The sequence below is a fragment of the Pundamilia nyererei genome, unplaced genomic scaffold (genome assembly GCF_000239375.1).
Source record: "Pundamilia nyererei isolate P.nyererei 1_Seehausen unplaced genomic scaffold, PunNye1.0 scaffold00355, whole genome shotgun sequence".
NCBI lineage: Eukaryota > Metazoa > Chordata > Actinopteri > Cichliformes > Cichlidae > Pundamilia > Pundamilia nyererei.
The window spans coordinates 213,287-223,707 of NW_005187756.1; the positions used below are offsets into that span (position 1 = coordinate 213,287).

The 10,421-nt window shown below is 43.5% G+C and overlaps 1 protein-coding gene across 1 annotated transcript in view; it reads right to left on the bottom strand.

Moving 5' to 3' along the window:
- adarb2 (adenosine deaminase RNA specific B2 (inactive)) overlaps nt 1-9,825 on the bottom strand; it is a 77,339-nt gene extending 67,514 nt beyond the window's left edge. Inside the window, exons 1-2 of the mRNA XM_005752384.1 lie at nt 9,743-9,825; nt 7,912-8,846 (exon numbers count right to left, since the gene is read on the bottom strand). Coding sequence (XP_005752441.1) covers nt 7,912-8,846; nt 9,743-9,818 — 1,011 coding nt within the window. The 5' untranslated portion in view covers nt 9,819-9,825. The remainder of the gene's footprint in view (nt 1-7,911; nt 8,847-9,742) is intronic.
- Between the last annotated feature and the right edge of the window lie 596 nt (nt 9,826-10,421).

Genomic DNA, 10,421 nt, shown 5'->3' on the forward strand with positions numbered 1-10,421 from the left:
GTACATTAGATTGAACAGCCTGCAGCCTCATAGGTCATATTTTGCATACATATTAGGCAGATTGGGATGATTCTAACCTTTCCACGTACAGGGACTCACATTCAGATGGGGGAACATTATTGTTTGGTAATTTCACACACAAACCTCCACTCTCCCTTGCTGCTTTTTCTTTAAATACCAAATGATGAGCTAAGTGGTTGGTAAAAGGGCACGCAGACAGTCTAAAAGCAGAAAGCAGCTTTTTGCACTTACATGACAAATTGTAATGAGACACCTTGTGGAAGTGCATAGGGTCAGATCTGCTTTACAGCAGTTTAAGCTCAAATTTGGTTTAAAACACAACAAGAACTACTGCTCCATGGAGTTCATGGCAATGTGCATAGTTTATGCCCTGACAGTAGGTTATTGCCATATGATCTACAGATGTAGAGTTTAAAAGAAATGATTTCTAATGATACATACAACAGAAATTAATGCTTTATGTGTGAGCAAAATAAAAAGAGCAACAGAGACAAACAATACTTGATCCTCTGTAACCAGAACTCTTCATGAGGTGTCTTTAAAATGTGTTTTTAAAGACTTACAGTTATCTGTGAGGTTCTAGAAAACAGTAACAGTAACAGCATCTAGCAAGTTTTCTCTTCTATAAATGTTTCAGTGGAGTAGAATAGAAAAGGTTTTATTCTGTTGTCTGTGGAATTTCTGAGGTATCCCGTCCATGGTAGTCTAAGACAGTGTTTCCCAACCTTTTGGAGCCACGGCACATATTTCACATTAGAAAAATCACACGGCACAACACCAAACAAAAATGTCACAAAAACCGCACTGATAATTTTTCCCTGCGCACCAGATATAGTGGAATAGACTCGGTTTGTCCCCAGTATACCTTTTTTGCTAGGACCTTTACCTGGGTTAGACTCAGTACTCAGCTCAGACTGACTTCTTTTTTCTTTTCAGATATTTATCTGTAGCTATTACGTGTTGTCTCATAGCATGACTATTATGTAATTTCTTCTTCTGTTTTACTGGCAGTTGGCAACCCATTTAGTTAGAGCAGGTAGTTGTACTGCCCTCTAGTGGAAGAGAATGTAATTGTTCTGCTCGTTACTTACGCAGATCGCTGAGAGTGCTAATCAGGTCCAGATAATCTTCCACGGCACACCTGATCATTTCTCACGGCACACCTATGTGCCACGGGACAGTGGTTGGGAAACACTGGTCTACGTGACTGGACTCCTTTAAATTTAAGCTTCTTTCTATTCTGTAGTTTCTCGATGTTCAGAGATCAGTTTAAAACTTTCTTAAACTTTTATTTTGTAAAAAATGTCTCTACGTCAGTCTAATGATGGTGATTCTACGAGTACTGTTACTTTTCGTCATATTATTTCAAATATCATCAGGATTTGCACATTTAATAAAATGGGTCTTTTAACATCTGAATAGGCTTTTCGATTGCAGCCTCAAGACGTGCATAAAGGCAAATCCTTAGAGAAGTCTGAAGTTAACACACTCCTCATGTGCATGAAGATTGTGGTAATTTAGGCTTTTAATTATTTCTTTAAATTGTTGTTTTTCCCAGGTGGAATGATCATACAGGAAACATCTTTAACGACTTTAAAAAACAAGAATTTGGTCCACAAGTTTGAATTTATTTGGGATTTTCTCTAATCAAAGGTATACAACATACATATTATTCACATACATTTCACAACTCAGTGAAGATCTAAGAAGGGGAAGGTGTAGGGGGTGCATGTGTACTTTTAACCCTTTGTGAATTAGAGAAAATCCAAAGTAATATCAAACGTGTGCACAAAGTTGTTAAAGATGTTGTACAATCATTCCACCCTGGAAAAAGGAGATTTCAAGGAAATCAAAAAAACCCTAAACTAGCATGACATTCAAAGCCCACGATAGCTGCATGGTATCATGCATTCAGCTCTGACAATCGAGGTAAAACCTTAAAACTGCCTTATGAGCCATCACTACATGACAAAACTGTGTGCACAGAGTCACAGTGAGCACATAGTTTAAAGCTAAATTAGGAAACTCAGATGAACGTGACAGTTTGGGTACTAGCTTCATCATTTCTTCTATATACTTCTCCTTTAAACCTCTATGACCTCTTTCGTTTTCTTGCTGGAGGTGGAAGAGTTAAAGATGCTAAGATTTTTTAATTTGGATCGACTTGGACGGACAGGATTAGAAATGAGTAAATCAGAGGGACAAGCTCAGGTCGAGCAGTTTGCAGACAAAGCTAGAGAGGCAACGATGAGATGGTTTGGACATGTGGAGAGGACGGAACATAGAAGGAAGCTAGGCTGAGGCAGCTGAGGCAGTGTGACGACTCCAAAAGGGAGCAGAGGTAGCAGCAAAACAAGAGAAGCATTGGATTAGATAGAAGCAGTCCATTTGTTATTTTTACCACATTTTGAAATAGCTGCAACTAACGTGATATGGACAATAGTCCAATATATCAGCAAAATATTGGTATTGCCTTGTGGACGGCCATCGTCCTGTTGAAAACTCACTCATCTGTTTTTCTGCACTGGCTAAATATCATCATAAAGATCATAAATGAGTTATTTTTATGATAAAATAATGTTTGCTTGTCTTTAAAGTACAGCAAAAATAAAATCACCAAAAACTCGAATAAACAAATGACATTAAGCTGGTATTTTTCACCCTTTGTCTGAGCCTTCATACTGCAGATTAGTTCATTTTGATAAACTCAAACGAAACATTTGCTGGACGACGCCTGATGACGCTTGTACACTTTCTCGAATAAACACCCTGCAACTGTGAAAGACATCTAATCTGAATCAGTAGGTAGTGATAAATGCAGATGTTTTATCAGGCTGTTTGCACTGGGCCACTTGTGGCGATAATCACAGAGCGAGTACAGTCTGCTGCTGTGGCTGTCACTACGCTGTCCACATGCTGAGGCAGTAACACTATCTGCAAGGTCCCCAAAGCTGTTAATCAACTCCTCTCTAATGTGTTGTTCACACCTTCTCCCTCTCCCCCCCTCCTCTCTGCACAAATCGGTGGATTTCTATCTTAGACGGGGTGTTTGGCCGGGCGATCGCTGTCGCTAATTTGTTGTGGCAATATTAATTAATGATCAGCCTGTCACAGCTGTTTATATTGAGACAGATTAGAAGTGGGAGAGATTAGACAAAGAAAACAATCTGCGAGAGGCTCAACGGCTGACAGGGGTCACCTTCACGTGTCTGAAATCATATTCAATTTGCCGTGGGGGAGGCGGGGAAACGACTCCACTTGACCAGTCTGTATCCTTCCCTATCTGTGGTGCTCCACACTTACAGATAACTAAATCAAATCAAGCTGAAAAGCAAGAAAATAAAAGACAAACTGCAGTCACATTTGATCTCGGCTAATGCGACGAGCAATTAAAATATCCTGTTACGCTATTTGCAGTCAAAAGAGAGAAGAACTTAATTTTTGAAAAGCTGCAGGCTTTTCATGCCTCAGCTCATCCATTAACCCAAATTTTCAGCCGCTCCTGCCACTAAACAGATTTCTCTATTCAAATGGAGCTTAATCCGAGGTGGCAGAGCGCAGCATCCTGACCACTGACCTCCCTACTGTCCTTCCCGTACGCGGACCTGCTGACTCCCAGCCTTCCCGCGGCTGCACACAAATCTCGGGCTCAGTTGACTTGGCAACACCGCAGTGCGTTGTGACGGCGAGTGGAGATTAAGTGGCCAATCAAGGCCTGAACAGTGGGGTAATCATTCCACTTGGTAAAATGGGTGTCAGAATTATTCTAGCACTTTCTCACTTCACTGTGCAGGCTGTAATAAGGCAAAGACATTTTCCTGTAACTCAAGCACGGCGGATAGGATTCAAGAACAACTTCCTGCTGATTGATTAATAATGAAGATGAACAATTATGTTCCTAGAAGCTGATGTAACCTTGAGTTCAGGGACTGTATAGAAAATCTATGAGGAGAGAAGAGAGTTCAGTGAAAAGACAACAAGTCTTATTTCTCTTGTTTCTTCATATTTCTCTTTTATTATTATTATTATTTATGGTTGTGTTTAGGCTCCACCCTTTATAAAAACACACTCCCTAAAGATAACCAGAGCAACTGCTATTGTTACCACAGCACAACTGATTAAAAAATATTGCTATTTGAATATAAAATGATGAGAAAACACTGCAGTGCACAAGCCCTTTTGTACAGGGTTATAGAAATCATATATTTCGCGACATTTTATTAAAAATATAGAGTCAGTTTAGTTACTTTCAGTTGCTTTTCTCACATATTCGAAGGAAAGGCCGTATGTTATTTTGCAACCCTCTTGTGCAGCTCCTTAAATTGAGACAAGAAGGCTACTATGTTTAAATCCTTAAACTGTTAAGGTTACCCCCATTCCCTAAACTGCGACCGAGAATGTGCTGTTGAGCAAGGCGGCTAGCTCTCAACCCGAGCCTGCGATGGTACCGAGTCTCTGAGCGCTGAGTAAGAGGAGCGAAGCGAATATAAGGCGAGATATCTCGGCAGAATACATTCTCGTTTGATTTCCCTCGATAAATAAAGGTTAAATGAAGGAACGGAAAATGAAAGTCCTCGCTGGAAGATAAATAGCTCTTTAATGCCAAGCAGACAGTGGCCCGATGCCTCATTTCTGCTGTGATTGTTAAAGTGAGTTCCCAGACACGTGAGTGTGGGAGGGATGGAGGACGGTGCAGGCTGTTACTGCAAGAGAATCTGTTGTATGTGGTTCTGCACTCAGATTCGTGCCTTGTCAGTCTCCCTCTTATATCCCTTAGTACATTTACGTGAAGACGGAAAGGTCTGAGAGGAATACAGACCTTTCCGTGCGTTTAAATATTTCATTTAGACGCATTCTGGAGTTACCAGCTCAGTCCAGCTCGAAGGCCTTCTGCAAGCCCTCACTCATTTGTTCCACTCTTTTGAGTTAATACAGTATCCTGAATAGGTGGCCAGCCATGGATTCCTTCGTTTCACTGTCAAAATCATTGTATTTAAGTGTTGTCACTTCTTTGTGTTCCCAAATTCATTTTTCAAAAAGAAAAAGGGGACGTCTCTTACTGTTCCAACTGCTAGCCATTAGTTGTTGTAAGATGTCTTTCAAAACACAAAAGTCTTTGCTACCATGAAGATGACCCACTGCTTTTAAGTAGAGGCAATACTATGACCAGTAATTGGGCACTTGGGTTAGGTTCCTGATGTAGCACAGCTTTAAAAACTTGATGCTATACCCCGTCCTCCTGAGTTATATGATGCTGACTCTTAAAAGAGCTTCTCAGGTTAGCTTCAGTCTGAAACAGGTTAGCTTTAGTTCCCGTGGGTTTCAGGTCTAGGGTCTGAAACATGACGCCAGTGGAGAAGCGCTTCATGCTGCATACTGTGCATGTTTCTATTAGAGAGCATAGAAGGGCTTTCACCCACCAGAGATGTGCTTCTATGCAGTCCTCCAGAATCCCAACTGTGTGTGGCTGGACACCAAATGCTGACTGTTTGACAAGTGGGCGGGAACAAAGAGCAGAACAACAGAAAAGTTCACTGGGAAACAATGAAACAAACACTAAAGATTAAAAATATAGCAGATAGCACAGATAGTTCACTTTTTGTTGTTTTTAACACTCAGTTTCACTTTGCTCTGTGTGAACTTCACTCTGACTGACCAACAATAGCACAAGCAAGAGTGGGCCACAGTGGGCTACCGTCACTAAACAACAAATTCCCCTTTAGACCTGTGCTTTTTCTATTGGCCAGCAGGAAGCATGTACTGCACTCTGGTTACAAAGAGAAGTATACAAAAAAGACAGTTTCCTAACAAGCTGCTTCTCTAAAGGCTAGTTTCAAGTCTTATTTAAAACAAACCAATGCTGATTGTGTAAATTACCATCATATTTAGATTAGAATGGATGCTAAATGGTGCAACTGACAAGTTATCATATGATATCAGTCATGTAGTCAGACGGCAGCGGCCAAAAATACAGAACTCGACAAACTGGAGCTATGACCATCTTTTATATACAGTCAGGCAGACTTCCACTGGCTGCACTTGTTCTCATCTATGCATGTCAAGTTTGACCTTATCTAAAAATATACACGTGCAACTGGATGCAACAACTCTGAGAAGAAGGTTACCAACAACAACCAAGTCACCACAGTCCTGTTTCGGGTTAGGGTTAGGCAGTAAACTTAGTTAAGGGTTATGAGCCATGACTAGGTTTTCTGACTCTTTTCTAAAGTCTGGATGAGGGTTAATGATACACAGAAAACATCTATGCATCCAAGCTGTGTTCTGCAACAGGTAGCTAAAGGGAATTCTGAAGAAAGAGAACAGCCTGAGCTGGCACAACATAATTTGGCATACCACCACAACGTTTGCTCTACCCTCAGGCTACAGCTGGCAACCACCCCCACATTACGTGTCACATCTGCAGTGTAGTCAACCACTGCCCGTGCAATCAGTGTTTGGCAAGAAGACTGACTCAAATGTGAGTGAGAGCGTATAAGAGCCAGAGGGCTTTGCATTAAGGTTACGCAACATGTAACACATTATATATCCATGAACACACGCCTGGCCACATGTTTATTCACGCACGCATGAATATTATATTAACGCCTTTGTCCTTCAACGCCAAGGAAAATAAAACATTTCTCGAGCCTGGCAGACGGCACAGCTGACTTTCAAGAAATTCCACAAGCGAGTGCTTTCTGGAACTAAACGGGTGCGGCAAATCCTCTTAAAATCCTTTTAGACACCGTGGCAGTGGGGAGAAAAAGAAAGTTTCTCCCAGGCAAACATGTGCAGGTTTGTTGGGTTGATGTTGGGCTCTGGGGAAGGACACTTTTGCCAGTTTATTTCTTCAAGGCTAGGGAAGAATATTAACACAACACATACCCTACAGGGCGCGTTGTGTGTCGACACAAAAGTCTTCAAGGGAAGACTTTAGGGAGACGACGCTTTGGATGTGAACAGCTTAATTTTTTCAATTCAAGAACTCGAGACGGTGGTTTTACATGTTCTTTCTGCTGGGGTGACCTGGACAGCTTGGCTGCAGAGTTCCTCGCTATGCAAACAGTAGTAAACAATGAAAATCAGTGTGACTATCTACTCAGGGCAGTTTTACTTGAGATAAAGTCCTGCAGCTGCAATGGAGTTTTAAATGGCTGTCAACAAGTGCCAGCCGATCCAGCCACCGTGTCTTTAGGCTCTCCAATTTCCTCAAGTTTCTCACAAACTAGTTTCCTCGCTCTGATTGCTATTTACATATTTGGGTAAATGAGCATGGGATTGGTCTCAGTGGTTTGTTTGTCGATTTGCTCTTTGCTTTTCTATTTCCTTTGGGCAACAGATTGAATTAATGTTTGTAGACACTGTGATGCCACACATGAGGAAACAGGAGATTTTGCAAAATTACAAAACTCACCCAATTACAGCTCTGCAAACACATAAGACTGACGAAAAAAAGGAGAAAAAAACCTCATTTGGGTTTGTGACAAAGATTTCTCATGTGTCAGAGGCACGGGGACAATAATTAGCTTCATTTACATGCTTTTCTATTAAACAGGCCAACAAACAGATATTTGTTTACCCTAGATGAAGGCTTCGCAGAGCACACACCCATGAGCAGATGTGCAAAAAAAAAGGCGCATCTTTAACTTTTGCTGTAAGACCTATTTTGGACAACAGATAAATGTCAGCTTGCTCACACATTTCTTTATTTCTGCTTGAATCGGGCTCTCTTTAGCTCCTATCTCCTTTCCTCCTTAATTACTTGTTGGAAGGTGTTTGGATTTTCACCGCACGCCTGCTGTTTTGGTCATTACAGGCCCCTGTCGGAAGTGGAGTGTCTGCCAAAGAAGCTTAGCAAAAGACAGGCGCTGGGGATGTGTCTGCACTCACCTGGGGTAAATGAGGACAACTCTGCCTGCTGGCTTTGAGACCTGTTCTCCCCTCGGGGGCCGTCCTGATGTTGAAGAGGGCCTGAAGAGCATACTGGGCTGCCTGATTCTTGGCCAGCTTCTTGCTGCGGCCATAGCCCTCGAAAATCCGCCCGTCCACACGCACAGCCATCACAAAGCTGCGCAGTCGTCGGCCTTCGGCTCGCTCCGAAAGACAGGCGTAGCGCAAGCCCGGCCGCAGCTCATTGAGCACAGCCACGGGGCTCTTAGGGGCCTCGGACTCTTGGACAATTCCACCGAGCCTCTGCTGCGCCTGCACCATCAGGTCCAAGGTGTGGCGCAGCAACCGCCCGTGTCTGAGCAGCTCGCTGGAAAGCAACTCGCTTTCGGTTTCCGAGTTGCAGAGCGAGAGGCGGTCGGAGCACGACGAAGACTCAAACTCCTTAAAGAGCGTGTCGGGGAAGTCGGCCTGGTCTGAGGTGAAGTCGGCTGAAGGGTTTGAAATGTTTCCCATGGCTAGGTGGGCCTGAGGAGCATTGGGGAACTGGATGAAGGACTTGAGGGCCAGCTCTGCGGCCCTCATCTTGGCTTTCTTCTTCGTGGGGCCTGTGCCCTCAAAGGTCAGCCCGTTGACTTCCACAACGATGGAGAAGACGGGAGCGTGGACAGGGCCCGTCTGAGACACCATCCGGTACTGCAGGCCGGGCCGCAGCTCATTCAGCTGTACCAGCGCGTTCTTTGGAGCCTCAGACCAGGACAGTTTCTTATAGATCAGACGGAGTTGACACAGGTGCCCGTTATTGTCTTCCTCCAGTGGCCGTTTCCTCTTCAGACCAGAACTCCCGCTTCTTGTTGACTGACACTCCCCGGGCCCTATGGAGCGATCCTCTAAGTTACCAATATTGCGGTTTTCCTTCACCTCTGCACTGCTGGTGCCTGCGATAAAAGGAAAAACAATGTCATTGCAAGTGATAAGAAAATAGTCAAAACACAAGAGTGAAAAGAGGCACGTTTATCCTGACTGAACAAGACGAATCAAGAAAAATCTCTCAAGGCAGATTGAGCCACTCGATACACAATGAAATGGTAATGAACACGTCTGCAATCGTCTCCCTGAGCCGAGCCCACTTCATACCACGGGGCTCTATCATATTTAAGTATTTTAAAACCCCAAATACAAATCCCCTAAAATGGCGATGTTATCTGCCAAATCATCCTGTAATCTGCCTCCAAATTAGTTCTGAATCTGTGTCGCAAGTGGGGAAACACTGGTCCCCGCGGCCAATGCAAAGCATCAATCCTATTTGTAGGGGGTGGGGATCTCGTCGAGTGGCAGGCATTCTGAGAAAAGGATGAGAGAAATGTCTGCAGCCCGCTTTATTTCACACTTCTTATCCTCTGTGAGAGCAAAGTCTGAACAGCTGTGATACGCTCTTCAAACCTAGTTACGGGGTAGTGGTGGCGTATTGCATTTCTGATGGGAAATGAACAAAAACAGGGTGTTCAGATCCTGCCAGAAGAATGTTAATGGTGGCATGGGAGCCATTCATTGGTGGGCAGATTGTAGGTCTAGATGATAGCGTATGCAGGCATGCAGTTACCTATCTAATGACTTAATTATCACGAACACTCGGATTTAATATTTAATCGCTCGCTTTTAAAGGAATACAGAATTTTAACGTGCAAGCTGACACCAGTGTGTAACCAAAGAGCTCATCTGCCAAATAATTAATTATGCGGGGCGACAGAGAGATCATTTCCATATTAGGCCTGCCACTGAGAGAGGTAGCGTGTGCGCTGACAGAGAGAAGGAAAAAGACGCAGCAGCTTACTTAAACTGTCCTCGTCCTCTGTGCTGCTGGTCCCAGGGCTTATGTACTTGAAGGGAGCGATCAATGCCGACAGCATACTGACTTTCTCTGGAGGGGAGACAAGAGACACGCAGAGTCAACAACAGGGCAGCGGAGGAGATGTTTTGATAGTTTTATCGATTAAAGCCGCGGATCATCATCGGCCCCAACACGGGGCCAGAGATGAAGCATAAGCGAGCAGAACTATGCACACAAGCCTGTCACCCATGCATGGAGCGCAGTGCGCACACACGCACGTGGTCAAGTAAAAATCCACACATTCGTCCACTGTGACTCACACTACAACGTTTGCTGTTTTGTGGACTGTCCTATTTTGCTGCTTCATTCACAAAAGTCACCATGGAGCTTAAAGGAAAATATTCACGTCTGCAGAAACAGCGGCGTCGCCAGAGAAAATGCAACATTAGACGCAACAAAGCAGCTTTCTAAATCAAAGTGGTCCGTTCAGATTTTAGACAGGACAATATCACAGCTGTGGGCAGGAAAGGACTTCTTGAGCCGTTACTCTAATAATATGTGTAAGCTGTTGTGTCCAAATATGCCAAAAAAAGTCATGCAATCTAGTCTCTCATTCACACATCTAAAATCATTAGGCTTAATTATGAAACCTGTTTCAGGCCACTGTAATCAGGCCCAGATC